The sequence below is a fragment of the Ciconia boyciana genome, chromosome 3, assembly GCF_034638445.1.
Source record: "Ciconia boyciana chromosome 3, ASM3463844v1, whole genome shotgun sequence".
Classification (NCBI taxonomy): Eukaryota; Metazoa; Chordata; class Aves; order Ciconiiformes; family Ciconiidae; genus Ciconia; species Ciconia boyciana.
This window is the reverse complement of record NC_132936.1, coordinates 73,259,644-73,280,524: the sequence shown is the minus strand read 5'-3', so window position 1 is coordinate 73,280,524 and position 20,881 is coordinate 73,259,644. Positions and strand designations below refer to the sequence as shown.

General features: G+C 38.9%; 1 protein-coding gene across 2 annotated transcripts; it reads right to left on the bottom strand.

The window, feature by feature from the left end:
• Positions 1–575: 575 nt before the first annotated feature.
• Positions 576–20,880, bottom strand: PPIL4 (peptidylprolyl isomerase like 4). Of its 2 annotated transcripts, none has more exons than XM_072856136.1 (13): positions 20,677–20,880; positions 19,523–19,590; positions 19,380–19,444; positions 17,441–17,558; positions 15,305–15,447; positions 14,858–14,954; positions 13,324–13,440; positions 11,330–11,454; positions 10,561–10,627; positions 9,588–9,699; positions 7,933–8,029; positions 7,164–7,302; positions 576–1,004 (listed from the first exon to the last, which is right to left on the bottom strand). In XM_072856136.1, exons 1-13 carry the CDS (start codon positions 20,744–20,746, stop codon positions 780–782), a joined length of 1,443 nt encoding a protein of 480 aa, XP_072712237.1. In that variant the 5' UTR covers positions 20,747–20,880; the 3' UTR covers positions 576–779. The 2 variants fall into 2 exon arrangements, with proteins under 2 accessions (XP_072712237.1, XP_072712238.1); XM_072856137.1 differs by lacking the exon at positions 20,677–20,880 and adding an exon at positions 19,984–20,451.
• Between the last annotated feature and the right edge of the window lies 1 nt (position 20,881).

Here is a 20,881-nt window from a genome sequence, read left to right as displayed (position 1 = left end):
GTAACCTGCCTGACATCATAGCAGCTGGATCCCCCTGACACTACAGAGGCCAGATGGGCCAAGTATCAAGCGAACCTTAGTTTTGAGAGGCATCCTCCAGCAATGCCACAATGCCAAGTTATCTGTGTAAATAAGTGAGCAAGTAAGTGCTATTGATTTAGTATGGTGCAGCACTTCCATTGCCCTTGCAAGCGGCACAGCAGTGCTTCAGTACCTTTAACCACTGCTGCACAGTGGTGCCAGCAAATAGAGCCGACGTGACTAAGCCTTAAATGACTAAGCACAAGAAGGACTTAAAGGAAGGAAATAGTGTTTTGAATATTCATATACAAATGGCATCTGCCCACTTTCTGGAAGCAGCGTGCACAGCACATTTCTGTCTCCCCAGGTCTTCTATCACACTCATTACCATAGCATCTGAAAGTGCTGAAAGATAAACACAACCCCCTTGTAGAAAGGAGGTACATCCTGCAAATCTCTTCACGGTGGAGAAAGGCAATTCACTTGTTAGCACATGCTGACGTTTCCAAAAAGCTTTAGACAATATTCCTTATCAGAGACTCAAACCACTCCACTAACGTGAAATACTTTATTGAAACAACCTTCTTGGAATCAAGGCTAACTCCAACAGTCATACACTGAGCATCCACAGAATTACAAGGCCAACCTGCCAACATAAGGCAACTGCTTTTATCCAGTAACTGGACATCCATTTGCAAGAATGTTGGAAATGCTGGAAGAAAACATATTTTAGTTCCCCTCTCTCTTTTCCTCATCCTTCATCTGTACTTGGACCTCTCTTTGTCTTTTGATTTCTTAGGACTTCTGCTTCTGTCTGCTTTTTTATCCCAGTCTCTTATTCGGACGTCTTCTTTGTATTTGTCTCTTTGTTTGCTGTAAGTGTAGTCTCTCTCTTGAGATCGGCTGCGACTCCGATGCCTGTCTTTCTTCTCACTCTTTATCTTCTCTCTACAGCGTTCTCCTTCATGTTTTCGATCAGAATCCTGTTAAAAGAATTAGACAGATATGTGGTTAGAGACAAAAGGGGAAAATATACAAAGACATGAAGAGAACTAGAAGAAGAGTCAAGCATGGTTGGTTGCTTAGCTAAGGCTGGTACTACCTGAAATAGATTCACATCCATGATGATTTGAAAGAGATAACATAAAAAAACCCCACTGTAACTATATGACGACAATAAGTCTACAGCTTTTGTCAGCATTTATGGGAAAAAAGCATGGCTGCCAGGCATGCTGCTGCTTGTACTTCCTAAGGAACTTTAGCAAAAACTGGTTATATCAGGGATTCAACTCAGATGGATATCATCAAACTCTTCATAAGCATCACACAAGCTTCTAAGCTAGATTTGGATTTTGACTTCTTATCTAAGCAATGGAAGTATTTCGATTGTAGGTTTTGGTTCACAGGCATTCCAGGGCTATGAAGATGCAGAACACTTTAAGACCTGCCTGTAATAATCCTTAATGGCCTAAATTCTAGGCTTCGGAAAAATGAATGAGATCATTACAAAGACCAAAACCCTCCACACACACGTGTGTGCAAACTACTTCACTTCCTTGAAGCTAAAAGTCCACAAGAAAAGGCAACATGGAGAATCCAATCCTTTTAAATGTACAGTCAATCAATAATGAGGTAATGAAGAATTAGTTGTATTTTGCAGGCTGATGGGTATGACCCACACAGAAAACACATGAGGATACACTCACACACAGACATAGTAAACTCTAAGGGATACAAGTCTATCTAATTTTAAATGACCTAAAAAGGAGAGACCAACAGTATGTATTACAAGTGGTAATGCTGTTTCAGCACATACACAAAAACTCTTAAAAAAAATGATGCAAGTTCAGGTAGCAAAAAATGAGGAAATTTTCAATTTTCCTGGCTTTCTGCATATCATCACCAAGAATGCTGACTGAGTGGCTCAGCACACAGAACGGATTTGCTTTGGAGAAAAATGAGGTTCATGTAACACGGGAAGAATTGCTGTCAGTAGAACACCTGCTACACTTGTTGCACTAGCCAGGCAGTATGAAACCACCGAGACAGTGTATTAGTAAATGAAGGAAAGACGGCTTAATTATTCAGATTGTGAAATGTCACACTACAAGATTATGGCACAGAACATGCTAGAACTATGTGGAGACACCAACACCCATACAGGCCACAGCATCATAGCAATTTTAAAACTAAAAAGATAAAGATCACTTAGAAAGTTGCCATTTCAATGCAAGGAACTCTAAAGATTTTTCTTAATACACAACATTGAGCTTTGACATGTGAACTCGTAACATTTTCAAGCACTGCTAAAAACTATTTTGATCTTACTATTCAACTAAGATATACAGTGAAACAAAATAGAAGAGGAACTTCAGAATCCTGCAGAAAGATACATATACAACTTGCTATTAAGATGGTTGGCACTTTTGTTTTGAAGGTATGATGACTTGAAAGTTTAGTAACACTATATGCTTTAGTAGACAGATACCGTTTTATGGGATTTTAATTACACCACTATTAAACACAGATCATTACGAACTATGAAGAATGTCTGCATTAAATTGCACAGTATTTTTCTTAATTTCAGATAAGATTTTAATTTTTCTAAATATGTACTCGTGATAGTAGCATTCACAATTGTATGGCTAAAACTGATACTGCATGTACAAACAAGAAAACATTATTTATTTAAAAGAATAGTGAAAAAGAATCTGCTCGAAGCAGAGCTTTTATCCAGAAAGGCAGCAATCAGGATGGTTCCCAGAGCAAACTCTGCCTTTAGAATTATGTAGATAATGCTGAAATACTGGAGTTAAAATAAGCAACATAAAACCCCTGGACCAACACACACATCAATAATCACAGATTTGATCTTTATCTACATAAACAATTTCTACTACTGCTGGGTACAGTAATCTCACTGGTAGCCAATTGCTTATTCCACATCTTTACTGTCAAACTCTTTTTCAGTACAGATTTTAAAATCCGAATCCATCAAAAACGAGTGGTGATTCCAGCTATTTATAAGAGGTTTGTCCCTTCATCTTCAGAATGATGCACAGCTATATTACTCTTGTACCCAAAGGCCTCATCTCCATCTGTTTGAACAAGACAACGGGTTTCAAGTCCCTTTGTGGCAGGGCCTGAGTAAACATCAGAAGATGGACAGAATGGCGGTGGAGTAGAGAGGAACAAGACAAAAATATTGGCCAGAAAAACAGATGGTGGGCTTGATGCATTGCTGCCTTCTAGATGGTTTGTTGCTGAAGTTTCCTCCCAGCACAAGGAGAAACAGGAGAAAAGCAGAACAGCACTCAAGTGAAAAATCTACCAAGCCAACACTGAAGACAGGCTACTGGCCAAGTCAGGGCAGGGAACAGGTTACTGAAGACTTGAAAGTGAAGACAAACAGCCTACGTTGAATGCCACAGAAAAGGGCAACTTGCTGAAAGGATTTTTAAAAGTCGCATGAGCATGGAGCCAGCTAAGCACAATGACCTTCACAGAAGCATTTAGAGTACAGGTATACAGGGCAAGTCTGAAAGTGCCACAAAAAGGTCATCACAGTAGCTAATACGATCACAGAGTAAAGAAAAAAAAATGCAGTCATTTGAATTAATAGAATGAATTGCAACTTCATTCCCCTCCAAAAATCAGTTACGTTTCCCCTTAAATAAGATTCTACTTTTTAAAGTCTTTGGCACAGAAGAGAGTCAACTTTTTAAACATTTTAAGTTACTAAAACTAACAATATTTTGAAATAAAATTTTTTATGCCCTATCCAAGTCAGAAACATGCTGTTTTCCCATTGAAAGAGGAAGAAAAAGATTCCTACTTAAAAACAGGCTCGGTCTTACTGCTGAAGTCCAGATTTCTCAATCCAGGATCACAGCCTCTTATCAGTCAATGAGGAAGTGATTATCATCCCAATTCTTAATCCAGCACTGTGTTGTGAACACATGTGAGGAAGGAAATAAGAAAAGAGGGAAAAACACTTCTCTGGAAGTTCATGGCTGGCTTTGCCAAAAGTAGTAACTTGCCAAACTGCACTTGCAGGTAAATCAGCTAGATACCATGACCACAAAAAGTAGAACAAATATGCCACCTCTACATACATTAAGCACACTAGTTAAAGGTTAAAAGGAGCAAACAAATAGAGTGCGCCTTTTCAGGAGGGATATTTTGATCAAACTTGACCCTGAATATAAAGAGAACAGTGTCCAATAAGCACTAAGAACAGGAAATTAAAACCAGAAAAATCATTATGTTTGCCAAAACCATGCACTACAGAAACCTGAAAATCAGGAAGCCCCTACGTCTCACAAAAATCTATTGGATAGGCTATACTCCTCCACTGATCCAGTTACCTTAAAAAAAAAAACCAAGGAACCAAAACACACAGAGAAAACTGGAAAGGGAACAAAGTAATAATATAGATCTCAAGCAGAAGCATGACCTGTATGCAAAAAAACTCTACCAAATCCTATTCACAAACCCACATGGTAGTGCAGCCTCCTGCTCCAGACCCACATCCTGTTACCTACTAAAAGCAAGCCACAACACCCTACCTCTTCTACCCTCTGGAATCAAGTCAAATAGCACAAGATTCAAAAATATATTCTTAAAACATCAACACAGAGGCTGAAGATTCAGGAAACGGGTGTCAGACTAAGAAAAGGATGAGTCAAAATACACTAAAGAAAAAAAAAAAACACCAGCAAGAGAACAGAAAAACAACTCAACATCATGGAAACTATTCGGAAAATAAAACCCCTTCAGTCATAGCTGGAGCTGGTAGCACAAACTGCAGTTTCAGTCGCCAGAACTTCATTATAAGGCCCTGTTCTCTGTTAATTAAAATCTCTGCCACACTAGGGGCTCAGGGGGGAAGTTTATGTATGACGCATGGCTATTGTGGTCTTTGGCCAATTAGTTGTGGAAGATCTCCTGTTGTTTTGTTTTAAAGTTCTTACCTCAAATATATTCTAATATTTCCAAAATAGGGTTAACGGCAAATGCTTTGTTTGCCTATACTAAAAATGCTATCATTCATCAAAGAAGTTTCCATACTGTTATGCTTTGTGCTGGTCTCAGTATTCACACTGAACATACTCTGCCTCAAGAACATGCCTCCTTCCCCTGTTCTTGTACAAGTTCCCCAGATTATGCCCAAATTATAAATCTAAAAAAAAAAAAAAAAGTACATTTTGTATATGCTAAACACGATTTGTCAGCTAAGCTGCCTGCAGATTTCATCTAGAAAGGGCCATGCCCAAGATACTTACTGAATCTCTAAATCAGACGGAGTACATACTGCTCAGCATGTACATACTATATAGTACACGCTAACAAGAATACTCAAGTACAGGCACAGAGAAAGATTCTTCCCATAAATTCATTTTCACAGTTCCAAGAAGAACTATGTTGCTTGCCATCAGAGAATAGAAGTAAGCCTCCACTCATGATTTTTGGCATAAGAAGGCTAAGCTATTTACACCAAAACAGGTAAAGGTGAGCAACAGAGAGGAAAGCAGTGAGAAAGAAGATACCAGAATACAGCAGCAGTAGACTACAGGAACAAACCACAACAGGAGCAGGCAACTAAATCACAAAAAGATATACAGAGACACAGAAGAGATCAGAGTGAAGCACTAGAAAATACTATTTTCCAGAACCTGGACATAGCACCAGGAATCCCTCTGTCTTCACATTTTTGTGCTATGAAATCCACTGCTAAAGTGTCTCGCAGTCCCCCTGTAACAATTATAATATACAGAGGTTAGCAGTCTATTGCTTCCAGTACTTGTTGTACCACCTGCAGGGGTGGAGACATCTGAATGATTTTAAAATGTTCTCTGCTAATCACGCGTGACCAGCCAGTTCCACACATGCAATTTCTGAACCATCAAGAACAAAGACTACTTCCAGAAACATCTGATTCAAGAATGTTAAAGCGACAATGTCAATGAGCCAAAAAGATAGGAGGAAGTCTAAACCAACATTAGTTCAGACCTCTTGTATGTATATGCTCTGATCAAGACTTTAATTATCTGAACAGGTCCCTCCCCTCCACCCAAAGAATCCCAACTGAATTAGTATACAAACAGTGACAAAAAGACTTGTACCACAAATGAGTAATATGGCTTACTGGTGGCACTGAAAAAATTTAATTGCTAACATTTATGAGAAAAGTTATTTTTAGCATCACAGCAAAAAGTGATGCAGTGGAACAACCGAAGCATGTATGCTCTCTGGACACAGAACTTAAAGCAGTACCCAAAACTCATGCCAGGACAATGGCTTTATTTACTGTGGCTGGAACCTTATCACTTTCTGCAAAATTGCTAGAAGACAGCCTTGTTCTCACTCATAAAGCTTGCATTGTTAAAATACTGGGGTTTGGTGGGTTTTTTTTTCAGCTTAGCTCAATTCTCCCTAATGCTCACACTTTAATGGTGGTTAACCCTCCACTTTATCATTGCAGACATTGTTTCCATGAAACATCAACATCTCGACTACCCCAAGTTCACAGAAACGTGAGAACGCTGACCTGACAGGCTGCAGTGGAACTAATGAATGACAGAACCACTGTCTTCTGATGATCCTCCATAGTCTGAGTCTTACAGCAGCATATGCTTGCACAATACAGATGCAAGCAAACCTGCATACAGATTTTACAAAAACACTTCCAAAGTAGTTAAGGAAAAATAAAAAAAGATAATGCAAAGAGATTGTGTTTCTGATTCCATATGGGAAAAAGCCAACACATGCTGGCCTGGCAAGAAAATGAGAAATAGTTTGCATTCATGAAATATGATTAACTACTAGTTTATGACTGGGAATATGTGAACAACAGGTTCAAAGTGCTGAAGATCTCCTACTTCATAAGAGGCTACATTGCCTCTTCAGGATGTTTTGGCAAAAAGCCATTCAGACATGCCAAGCTTCAAAAGTCCAGGAAGATTTGGAAAGCCTCTTTCATAATCAGATACTAACATCAGCCTTCTATACGTTTACAACGGCTGTATTTTACAGGACTTTGCACGCCATGTCCTCAGTTCAATATCAGACTTTTTTTCCTGGCTTCTCTTATTAGGAGAACAATAAACAGGTATAAAGTTAATGCACAAAGAGGTTAGTACCTTAGATTTTTTGGTCCTCTTGTCATCCTCTTCATCTTCAGAGTGGTGGTGCTTTTTCTTCTTTTGTTTTTTAGCCAAGTGTGACTGACTTGTTTGAGACTCTTCTATATCTTCATCCAGGACAAGGTCATACTTGGTACTGATGGTGTAGGTTAAAGACAGATCTGTTACTTAATATCAATAAATAGCAGAATGTAAAAGCTCACAAAGCAAAAACCCCTGTTTATCAGACCAGGGTTTTCCAAGACTTACTATGTATTTCAGGCAGAACAGGATCATACACATTTTTAAAATCAGCTGTGCTAAAACGACTTAATTCTGTCCTGTCAAACGGTACAGCCAGGTCCCAGTTCTCCTTTCTTTTCTACCTGTGGATATCTGAACAAGCTATGGTCTTCTCTTCTCTCATGCTCACCACGAGCAAAGTAGAATCACAGAGCATGATTTAGTTACTACTATGGTCTCATTTTGGATGCAGCAGGTCCTTTGTGAAACTACTTAAAACACTGTTATACCACGTCATTCCAGGGCTCTGGACTAGCAACATTATTTACCTGCACACAACACAGAAGTGAAACAGCTCATGCTGATTCATCGAAGTCATCAAATGAAAAATGCAAAATGCTTAATTCCATCTCAAACACCAAATGGTTATATGAAGCAGCAGCAAAACACCCATTTGGCAAGCTTTAAGAATACGAAGTCTTTTCCAGGCTGTTTTCATAAATTGTACTTAGTGCAAAAAATACCTTTGACCAGAAAAGGATACTCCTGCTTTGGTTTTACCTTCTCTTTCAGAGCAAGTTTTGAAGGTTTGTCACGTTCCTTTTCATACTCTTTGAAATCATCCTTGGTATACCGCCCACCTATCCACAGAAAAATATATTCAATTCACTCCAACTAAAAAAAACAACCAAGATCCACACCTATTACTAAGTTCTGCTTATGAATTTAAGAGCTCTTCATAACCATACAGAGATTCATAGCAGGATACAATTACAGAAACAACATTGACATCTGGGTAACAGAGTAGAAGAGAGTAGGACAAGTTGTGATTTTCTGTCCTTCTCTTGTTTGCAGATCCCATTAAACAACATATGGCTTTCTCCTCACTCATATCCAGCGGAGGCAACGCATGAACAGGATCACAAAGCAGGATTTAGCAGCTAGTCCCACTCTGATTACAGGTCCTATGTCACACTACTTTAAATTCTGTTACCATGAAAGCCTACAGACTTTAAAAAAAAGTAATTATTAAATGACTTTTTGCTCCGCGCTGCACAAAGGGAAACCTCTGAGACAGCTACAGCTTAGGAATTCAAATGGAAAACTATAAAAAAATTGTCACGTCTTGATTTAAAGAGGGGCATGACAGATTTCATTCTCCACCCATTCACTTGAAAGTACCAGCTCACAGATTAATAAACTATTCTACAGCAACGTGCTGCCATCTCACGGTGATACTTAAAACTGCAATATTAACTGGCCAGGTCAGAAATGGCTACTGAAGGTGGAAGGACAATACTTCCCCTAGGTAATTTTTTGGGTACCACATAAGCAAACCAAGATGACAATATAGTTAGCTTTCCAAGGTATAGGACAATTTCGACCTAAGTTACCCAGATAAAGAAAAGTTTTCCATGTAGTCATGCAGATGCACTGCAGAGCATGGTATAGATTACAAAGTCCTCTCAGCTCTCTTCAGGACAAGTTCTAGTACCTCAGTGTCCATGACTAGTCCCCAGCCTGGAGAAATCATATGCAAACAATTGAGGGCTGACTGCATTTTTAGGCAAAGACAGACAAGAACATCACCACTGCAATGCAGTCACCTCTCCAAGTCCAGTGTTTTCCTCACATCCCCAACAACCAAATAACCACTGTATTCACCTCTCCCACTATCTTTCCTCCCAAAACATCCTCAAACATCTGAAATTTGGTTTCATAACATACAGCCTGCTATGCAATACGCTTGACCTACAGGAGGCGAAGAGGGGAAATCTCTGGCCTGAATACTGACTTTTTCTTGTATATACCCAACTGTCATACAGTGAATAAAGACAAGACACTAGAAAGTAACAATGTACTGCCATATTTTGCTAATAAGTAATATAAAAAACATCACTTTTAAAGCTTGAGAGGAACAAATGATTTACTGGCCAAAAAACATCTGATAAAAACGCAATCCATGGCAATGTAATGTTAACATAACAGTAGTAAACCCTTCTACTCTTTCATATGGAACAAGTGAAGAGAAGAGCTAGCAACTGTGTTGCTCTATTTACTACAGTACCAGGAAAACTTATATCCCTGAAGATGAGATGATTTAAGCTCATAACAACTGCTTCTCTTTCTATAATACTTACAGTTTAGAAGTCATGGCTTATTAAGTTAGGAGGGTCAAAGAATCACAAGCATATCTACCTTTTCCCTTCCACTTAATCTTTGCCACAGACTGGCTAAAATCCACATGTATCCGTCTGTCATCTATCAGCACATTGTCCATTTTGAAGTAGGCTTTCTCACAGTCTTCCTCCTAATATTAATGTTTCCAGAAAATTTTGAGTCATGATTATTTCATAGGAATATACATGGAACAGCTCAAACACAAATTCAACTGCTTAATGGCATACATTTTTTTCTAAAATTACATAAAGCACAGCAGTTCTTGCATTGTGCCATTTTAAAAGAAATAGTTATGCTTTGTCCAAACGTAAACATTTCAAATTCCATTTCACTATTTTAAAAATCTGCTAATCCAGCTACGTGTTTGGCACATGTAATACATTCAGAAAAACAAGGAAGAAAAGGACAACAACTAGCAAAAGCTCCATTTTAAGTACATAAGTAGGCTAAAGAAAAGTGAGAACACTTTTCCAGTGTTTTCCAGTTTTCCTCACAGATTAGAGAGATTAGCAGATACAAACAAGAAACTATGCACCACCAAGAGAACTTTTACTATCAATCTCACAGTAAGAGCAGCATGTTGATAAAGCAAGCGCCATTTACAAGCCATTTACATTTATAGGACACTACTGTACACAGCAATCTACCTTATTTTCATGCACCCTCCTCTCTTTATGCAGCATGCCTCCTTTTTCTCCTAGCATTCCCTTCTTTAACTCTTAACTCCTAATGTGCTCTGGGGAAAAAAAAGGGACCCGCTCTCCTCCCACTAGTTTCAAGAAAACCCAAGAACAACATTTGTATTGCTTGGTTGAATAGAGAAAGACTTAAACGTTTGCCTCATTTAGACCTACAACTTCTATAACTAAGTCAGTAAGAGAAAATATTAGCTACCCCACACTTGAAGATTTCACTATTTTTGTTAATGGAAGTATGCTGAAAATTAACTTTTATAAGCAGAATCTACATACAGTATACCAAAATAACATACCTTTTCAAACTCAATGAAAGCATAACAAAGAGATTCACCAGTCTTCCAGTCTCGAATCACTTCACAGCTGAAAAATTGATATGAAATTAAAATGTCAATGTTGTTGGAGCAAAAAACGTAGGATAGGCAAGCACTGCTTAAAAGGGAGAATAAGAGTAAAAAAAAAAAATGCATACAAAGCATGAGTATGTAGGCTAGTACTCTTAGCAAGAAAAAAAGATAACTTTGGGGTATAGGATAGAGAGGTGTAGGAAAGTAGGTTTCACTGCTCATCACGTCTTTTGATACCAGTACCAGGAGGAATCAACTGAAACTAGGAGCCAATTTCAAAACTGAAAAAGGCAGCAGGCATGACGAACACCTTAACAAGGAGCATATCAGATGACAGAAGTGTTTGTTGCTTTATCTCAAAACCATACATATTCCCATGGAGAAGAAAAACCCAGAGACTGTATCTAGCTCATGTAGCATCTGAGATAAAACTGCTAAAAGGAAGAAGATGACAGGGGGGCTGGGGAGAGGATCATATGCTTTCCTTGTTCCTACACTTCCCTAGGCTTTCACCCAAAACCACTGGTGGGACAGGATACTCATCTACCTAGATCTGACTTTGTATCACCATTGTTGTGGTCTCTATTCAAACACATGCAGGCACAGGATAAATCTCCAGAGATGCCAGAATACTACTTAACAGCCAAAACTAAAGAGACTGGCAGGAATCAAATTCAGTTTCAACAACTGTTTTCTTTTTTAATTGTACAATAATTACCTTTTAATGGGACCAAATCGTGAAAATATTATCTCTAGGTCTTCATCTGTGGTCACGGGATTCAGTTTACAAACAAACAGCACATTTTCTGGTGGCTTGACCTCTGCATCTGGTAAGTCTCCCACCTGCAGCATACAGAAAAAGACTTTCATCACTTCTGCCTAAAGCTCTCTACATTTTATTGCCACAAGCACATTGGCAACACATCTTTTGTATGATCTCAGACACATTCCTATCACAAAATCAAAAATTAATACAATATTTTTCATACTCAGCGTCACCAAAAAAAGTGTTTTCCATAGCACCTAAAAATTATTATCTATTTGCAATTCCACCACTGGGACTTCATGAAAGTCACAAATACTTTCTACCTTGCTTTCCCTGTTCATAATGTAACAAATACACAGATCTAAAAGGTGAAAGTCTACTTTTAGAGCCACTCTGTTATAAAAGTAAAAATGAACTGGATCCATTCCTTAGTCTCTGTCTGTACCGAAGATAAACTTGCCTTTTCTTGAAATCTGGCAACAGCTAGGATAAGCTTAAATTTAAGATAGCTTGATAAGGATGAAAAGTTACAGTTATACAACTTTGTTCCAACAGACAGAAGGGAGAAAGCATTCCTGCTTACTAAGGAACACTTGCTTACAGCACGCACAACTTCAACGTTTGCAACCTTTGATCAAAATTCCCGTCCTCGAACTAGCAAATTAAGTTACAGAGGAAAATGCAAATACACAAACTACCTCCTGTTGAATTGCAGCACTTCTTAAAACCCGAACAAAAGACTAGTGATATTTAAAAAGTTTATCTCCATCTTTTACTTAACATGCTAATAAAAAGGTAATGCATACTAGTTTGATAGCAGAAAGAAGCAAAATGACACAAGTAAGAAGCAGATTCCACAAAAGAGAACACAAAAGGAGTTTAAGCACGACACACTCAAGATAAGTTTATTGTTTCAACAAAAGAACAACGGAACTAATAGTTGGAGTTTCTCAAATCAGTGAAACTAGCAGTACACTTAGTTTTCCATCTCTTCAGCTTGTATGACATAGCTCCCTATTGCATACTACCCAGCAACATTTATAGAAAATTACTGCATTGGCTCACATACCCCACTTGCCTTTCTTAGCTAACTTTATCTGGAACACAGGTCATAAGCCCCACTGCTGCTGCAAAACAAGAGCCCACACCTGCAGATCTTCTGCAACACTGTGGCCACATCTAGACTGACCTTGGTACTAGTCTCTGCTGCAAACTATTCACCATAAATTTGAATTTGGTAGTTGTAAAGAAGTGTGATGGATTCACCTATCCTTCAACAGCGTGTGTGCTTTTTTTCCTTTCTCTTTTTTTCTAAAAAAAAAAAAAAAAAAAAGAGAGAGAGAGAAAAGAGAGAGCACGAAAAGAAAAAAAGAAGAAAAAAGACTTCAAAGCCTATTCACAAATTTGTTACTATATGGAGTTTACAACTGCCAGCAGTTACCAAACACTATACCTAAGAAGGAAGAACATAAAGGTAACCAACGTTAAATTCAACTAATCCCACAGAAGGAAGACAACCATTACATATGTGAATAATGCAATCTCAATGCCACTATATGCACTGAGAAGAGATTATCTCAAATTAGCTCAGTTCTGTCCCACACATGCTAAACCTTTTCCAGGATTAAAGATATTCAGCAGCATATTATGTTTATGGTTTTTTAATTGGATGCATTTCTACCAAGTTTTTATAGAGCCTCCATTGGCCCACTTTTAATCTTGGCTTTGAAAATGAAATATCATTGGTTTTATCAGAAAACTTCCTCCAGTGCTCATGCTCAACCCTTTTCATGGTACCACAGACATTTAATAGCACAGATTCTGAGCCATAACATCATCATCAGATGAGCAACTTCAAGATAAATAGTACACATCCTCCTAGACTTAATATAACATGCATACACACAGGAATAACATCTAAAAGATAAATACAGAAAGATGTTCACCATTTCCAGAAGAATGGCACGAGTTTTTGCTTCTTTTTCTGCCTGAACTTCTTCTATTTCATCTGCAGACCGTCCTTTCAAGTCATCAATTTCTTCATCTGCTCCTATTCTGCCACTCTGAAAAATGAAGGAAAAAGCTATTTATTATCAAGCCATGGCCAAAAATTCTTTCTCACTTTCCAAATATTACTTGGATGACCTCCCCCCTCACCCCTCAAGACATGAAAAATGCTTGAGTGCTGTATCTCTGCAGAACTGGGCTTTCATTCTGTTCTTCCTACTTAGATTAAAAAAGGGAGGGAGATGTTACCCTCATGTGTTTCAGGCACTATGAACTATGTATGAACTTTCAGGCCCAATTTGAACCATATTCAGTTAGATATTCTAAATTCTTTTATACTCCCATCTCATACTCAATATCTCACCACAAGTGTCAACTCATTTCTAATCTAGATAGCTCCTACCAGAAATGAAGATAAGGAACACTGCAAATATCTGTGAGTCATTAGACTTAAACATTAAATATATCACAATTATTTTATTTTTACACATCTACATCTAGGCAGGATTTGAGGTTTAATTTTTTCTCATCAGCATCTCTAGAATGCTGCCTTTCTTACAGCCATCTCTACACCAAAAGGTGTATCTTCAGACATGCTATGGGGGAAGAAAACTAAGTATAAGCTTTCCAATCTCTACACAGCTGTAAGTGAGCTATTAAACTCCTTATACCATTTAACATATCTGAAGGTACATCAGAGATTAACCACAGTGCAGATGTACTATGAAAGCCTAATTCCAGTCTTGTAATTATATCTATTAAGCTTAAAAATACACAATATTCTCTATAGTCAATTTATTCATTGCTTGAAACAACTGTTTCCATACAAGGAGATAATCTCACATAGCAACTTCCATAACTGCATGCTATGAGTAAGCTATGAATAATTACTGTTATATTTTTAGCAAATTCCTTCTGTTTGATCAAATACACCACAACAGTATGCATGCTTGCAGATATAGCTCAAAGAATAACCAAGATTACTTCCACTGAAACATAGACTATTTCTCATTTAAAAGGAAAACAGCAGTAAGCACTTTAATATTAATAATTGTTATATTTTTTGTTCTATCAGAGCATACAAAAACCCAGTTATGCCAAAGGTGAATATTCTGAATGTTCTGCTTAACTGCACTGTAATTAGAAACCTAAAATATGGCCTCACAAGGGAGAGCACCCAAGTCACCCTTTTATCCTTTTCTTGAAAGATTAAGCAGCCATATTTGATTAAACACAGCAATAGCCCCAAATAACATACAAGCATTTGACATATCAGAACTCAAGCTGGCATAGTAGAAGAGCATCTCTTACGCTCCTACACTAAAAATATGTCATTCTTTTAGGATACAGATTTGACGGACAAAGCCTTAAAGACAGAATTCTTATTTCGACCAAGTTTGCGCTGGCCACTAATAGGGATAAGTTTAATTATTTCTTCCAACTTTTCCCCAAGAAGCTATCATAAACACTCACATCTAGCTGTTCCTTAGTAGGTTCTGGTGAGCGATCAGGAACAGACAAGCCAGGTGGATCTTCAAATGGATCATCTAAAATTACTGTATGATTTATCCTTACAGAAAACAAAACCAAGACCAGCATAAATCACATGCAAATAAAACTCTCTTTACCCAAGTAACAGGAAACCAGCCCCGCTGACTCTCAGTTATATCGCAAAGAGCCAAACGTACTGTATGCTTGTAAATACCAGTACTGATGTTTTTATAAAGGCAACATAGTTGCACGTTTTCTTATATAGTTGTTTTAGTACCTGCTTATTTTACCAATAATACTGGAATAAAAAAGTATTTAAGATATCATGTACAGGTCACCTGACCGCTATATTAATCTAGATTCCAAAAAAAGATTAATTTGTTTAATTATAATGTATTCCTCAAAAAGGGAAGTTAAAAGCAGTCACACCTGATATCTTGATATGGGATAAAATCCTTATCTACAAAGGTTTCATTAATTGTCTTCAATACATCCATGCCTTCTGTCACTTCTCCAAATACTGTATGCACACCATCAAGGTAATCCAGGTTTTCCCCTGTAGTAATAAGAAACTAGAAAAGAAAATACAAAACCAGTAACAGTAAATAGAAAAATTCAGGGCTTGAGTTTTACTTTAGGAGAGGTACAACTCTCACTGAAATCAGTTGGGGGAAAAAACCAAAACCTCCTCCTGACTTCTGCAGGAGAAGATTAGTCTTCTTCCATCACCTCTGAGAACATGGTGAGCCAACCTACAGCTCCCAGCCACTACCTGAGGAAGAGAGGCTTTCTCATACAAGTCTCCCTCCACACAAGCTAGCAGCTTCAGCTCATTGGGCCCTTCTGTGAATCGGTATGACTCAGTAACCTGGCAGAAAACCAGACCGGCAGAGGAAGAGCAGATAGCTATCTGCCAGGTAGGTTTGCTGAGCAAGATCAGCAAAGGATGTGATAGGCATCACAGCTGATGACAGGGAGAGGACACAAAGAGCAAGGCTACCCCTCTGGGCAGCAGTGAGCTGAGCTCAAATGGCCTCTTCATCAAATTCCATTCAGCAGGTGCATTTTCACAGTTTTGGCAAAAGCTTCCATAGTTCTACCTTCACCTCCTTCTATCCAGACTTTTTTCCTGCCTTCAGACTTTTTTCCTGCCTTCCCTTGTATGGCAAACCCTTCTCTCCCAAAACACAGGATGCAGCAGCATTGAGAGGAAAATTAGAACGCAGTAGCATTGACTTAGATCTGCTTGAACCAGCACTGAAATGTATCCTAACACAAAGCAGGTGTTCCACTTTAGGGCAAAATGGAAGCTATTAAAATTTATACCAGCTGAACAGCTGGTAACAAATTAAAGATGGAGGACACTTGGTAATGAACAAAGGAGGAAGAAGCAGATACGCACAAATAACAGAACACAACCATTACATCCACACTTTACAATCTGCCCAGTAACATGTCACTCCTTATTCTCTGCAACACAGTTAAGACTGGTCAGTATTTGGTATAGGTTACACTAAGCTACATTATATTTGTAAGCCAACTCCACGTAATTCCTTACTGGAATTCTTCTTTCCCAAGGAAAAAGCTATAACAACATTCCTGGGAACTGCATTCATTCCTGTATGCCTGTGTATATGCTAGCAGACTGCATTCTTAAATGTAAATATAAATGTCATCTCTTCTTCCTAACCCCCCCACCCAAACAAACAATTTTATACATACAATGCAGGGAAAGCAGCAAAATTAACTCCATATATTACAAGCTCTAGCTGGAATAAAGTGGTAGGTTTTTCTAAATTGCTCTTCCATTATAAAAAACCCCTCTTTCTAGAATCAAAACATATGGATATTACAAGTGAGGCATTTTAATATATAAAAAAGTGACAATGCATCTAAAATTATAATTTAGAAATAATACCATTCTATGAGATTACAGCTTTAAATACATGTACAGCAAAAACTTTGTGCATGTGAACAGGGAACAGCAAAGGAAACACTACCACTTTAAAAATTTGTTTTATAACAGCACTGGAATAAAACTGTAAACTTACCCTGTATTATTAATGCACACTTGCATGTAAACATATAGAGGAAACTATGGTATGATTTCAGCTTCCAAACTAACACAAAGTTATAACCAGAAAATTTTAAGATTATTTTAAAACCCAATTTCCTTACTTTTCACTTCCATTTAACTACAAGATTTTTTCCTGCCCATTCCATAAATTAGCAAACTCACATCAAGGTATTAACAGAAATGAATAAACAAATTAAAAAAAAAGAGAGGATTGAATTCTAACAAATAAGATTTATAAAATTAATCTAGGACAGGATTTGAATCTGAGAATTTTAATCTCTTTCTTGTCTGTAATCAAATACCCATTGGCACCTGGGACACTATGCAAAATACTACCTATGGCCGTTTTTTCACATGCCTTTTGACCATATTACAAGATGATACTATTGAGATGACACTGCCATTGCTATGCCTCTTTTGTAAACTGAAGGAATTTTCATTTTAGTTACTTAGAAATGTACCAAGGCTTTCCAACACTGTATGCTGACCTGTGATCCATGCTGATCATTGCCATTGTTCACCATTGACACGGTTCCCTTTTTCTTGTGCTTAATTCTTGGCACTTTTTCTGCCTCAAAAAATCTAGCTTGATCACCGTACAGTTGACTGAAAATACATATAACAAATACATTACAAGGCAAAGGAATTTTAAAAAGCGAGATAAACAAATTCTGTGAAACAGTAAATAAAACATCTTAAAAATGTTTACATTGACATTCAAATAAAACCAGAATTTACATTGCATCCATGCACATTTTTATGGACCTCTACATTTACATAATTCACTTTATATTACAGGGAACAACAGATTTTTCTCTGAGGCATTTCACAGTGGCTTTTGGGGGGGGGGGGGGGGGACGACACACGACCTGGGGGAGTGTATTTGTATGTTTTTAAATGCAGTATAGAACATTTTTCTAAGGCATGAGGCAAATACGTATTTTGATAAGTAGGCTCTTTAAAAATAAGTTAATCCACACTGTAAAAATGTAATGATTAATGCCACAAATTTTTCTCCCAAGATAAATGGAAAGTAACTAAATCTACGTGTAAACTTAGTTCATCACATAGACGGGACTGCATACAGTAATTTGAGATACACAGGATATGGCAAATTCTTAAATTATTTTTAATTTTTTAAGTCTAATCCTGATATCACGCATTTTGTCTCACTCCATAACTGACAGAGGCATGGTCAATTTTTGCCCAAATTTAAGGACAGTGTTCTGTTTGAACTCATTTTGCTAAGCAGGTATAAGCTTCTATGAAGAAAGGATTCAAATTAAACTTTGCCTGCATCAGTTTCCTGGGTAGCAAGAACAGAAACTCCAATTTCATGGACTTCAGCAGTAATGACCAGGTAAAAAAGACAAACTGCCATTCTCCATGCTAGCAGCGGAACAGAATCTGCCACTCTCTCATCACACTATACTTCCCTATCTGCCTTACCAAACAGCCCCAGAAGACCAATCCTTATAAAAGAGCAGAATATAAAAATAAACTCGATCTACCCATGTGCAGAGACAGCTCAGGTCTGGCAAGTTTACCTACCTAGACTTGCATTTGCTTAGCACAATTATACTGCTTCCAGGATCACCAGAGTGGTGATCCATGTATCCAGGTTTTCAACATTATGTATTTAAGATGCTTTGACAGACCAGACTTAGAAAAGTCAATATTGGTCTAGCAACACTGCCTCTGTTCCAACTGAGCTATTTATCTCTGTATACTGTGTTCCCCAGCACTCCAGGTTTAGTTCTGCTCTGCAATTTTAATTCTACTTTTAATAACAATTCAAAAGGAATCACATAGAATATATGCACTTTGCTAACTTCCATCCTAGCTGTCTGAATGATTTATTCAACTTTTATGTGCATGACCACTGAAAACATCTTAAACAAGGAAGAAAAGTGATTTCCTTATACACTTTCAACATGACTAAAATGAACTCAAGTAAATTTTTAGAACAACAGGATTACTTTCTTATACACAGAGGGAATGAATTATAGCCTCTATATTCCCTTCCAGCTCAATTAAATACATTTTGTTACAAAAATAAAAGTAGTAACAAACTGCTAATGATTTGCCTTCAACAGAGCACTTAGTTATGATACTTCTCTTACAAAACCAAATCTGTAATTATTTACTAACTTTTAAATAAACAGAAATTTATGTACAACTTGTTAGTTGTAACTTCGCTTCTAAGGTCAAAGATAGAATATTGTCCAGAAAAACAATCTTAATGGCCAAAGGCAGCATAAGAATCAAAAACGTATTTAGGTATGACAACCGAAGAAGCTTATTCATCAACATTTTTACTTCCCATCAGTAATTCTGCCCCAAGAGAGCTGAAAACAATCTAATCGGAACCCCTACTCCTCTATACAACTTCTCTGTCGATTAAAGTAACACAAAAGTTTTACTTACCAAAATATGGATTCCCCTCCACGGCCAGTTCCCATGGGGTCACCAGTTTGTATAATAAAATCCCTCTGTCACAAAGCAGAATACATAAGATATTGCTTTCATGTTTGTGAATTTAAACCAAAAAAGGAACTGAGAATACTCACCTGTACATTATAAATAAGACAATAGTTGTAGTACTTGACTTTGCAGAGCTTCAGAAAATTCAGACAAGCTGTAAGAAATTATACCAACATTTACTAATGAGAAGCCCAGATATAGTAAGTATAGATATAAGAGATATCCAGTTCAATGTGTAGAAAAGTGTTTTTGGAGCAGACTGTCTTAAGACTTATCAGCATACAACATATAAACGCTGTGAGAAATGCTCTAAGGAGAGGTAACATTTCCTCCCTTCCTAAACCCTACCTCTAGTGATTCAGAGAATCCTAAATACAGCTACTTATACAGAAATGCACATTTCTTCTCCCCAGTTTCTTTCCAAACACCTAAGAAAGATCACAGTTGCCTTTCGATTTAGAATATACATTTTCTCAATTTTTTGAATAAATATGCATTACACGTACAATAAATGCATAATTTAAAAAATAAATCCAAACTTCCCAACTTGATGCCTATAAGTATTTCAAACACATATGTACAAGCCCACGGGGGCCGCTGACGGCCGCGGAAATCCTGGCAGTCATTTGGATCTAATCCCAGGACTGAGGTCCGACGCGACACGCCAAAACACAGGGTGGGAGAAGGTGTGCTGTTGACTGAAACCACCCGTGTGAAGCCTGTTCAATGCGTAGAAATTACACATCGAACCAGAGGAGGCCGTGCCTTAGGAGGCTGTGCCGGCAGCTAAACCTCAAGGTGCGGGGCAGCCCCAGCTCGGGGCTCGCTACCAGGGGCGCGGGCGGGGGTGCCGCCGGGCAGCGCTGAGGGGAGCCCAACAGCCGGGGCGGCGCGGGGTGCGGCCCAACGGCTCCTGCTTCCCCGAACGGTGGAAAACCTCGGGAACCTTCGCAGCCCCCAGAGCCGCCGCAGGGAAGCGAGCCGCGCGTCCTCCCCCAGCGCCACAGCGGCGGCCCCGAGCAGGGCCGGGCGCTAAAACCGGCACTTCCTGACCGATCGGGCGCCATCCGGGTGCGGAGGGCGGCTGCAAGCGCTGCCTGCAGCCGGCCGCCCCCAGCGGCGACTAGCCCGCCCGCAGCTTTATTCCAGGCTTCCACCTGCCCGCGCAAGGCACAAAACCGCGGCCGTCCCTGGCCGCGACCGCCTCAGCTCCCCCGGCCCCGGCCCGCCGCGCTCCTACCGCGGGGCCGCTCCTCCGTGTACAGGTCGATCACCAGGTCGCCCAGCGTGGTCTCCAGCAACACGGCCATGCTCGCCACCCGCCTCCGCACGGCGGCGCGGCCCACCGTCGCTGCGCCGCCCTCTGCCGGCGCGGAGGAGCAGCTGGCGCCGAGGCAGCGCGGCCCCGCCGCCCCCCGGCAGGCCGCGGGCTGTGGGGAGGAGGG

Bases quoted from the DNA above. Each gene is read 5' to 3' on its own strand.
- PPIL4 (XM_072856136.1), bottom strand. From the start codon at position 20,746: ATGGCCGTGTTGCTGGAGACCACGCTGGGCGACCTGGTGATCGACCTG. The intron at 13,441-14,857 runs GTGAGTGTTTAT...TTCATTTTTCAG, and splicing joins CTACTAAGGAACAGCTAGAT to AGTGGCAGAATAGGAGCAGA. The intron at 1,005-7,163 runs GTACTAACCTCT...TTCTTTTAACAG, and splicing joins AGAGGACCAAAAAATCTAAG to GATTCTGATCGAAAACATGA.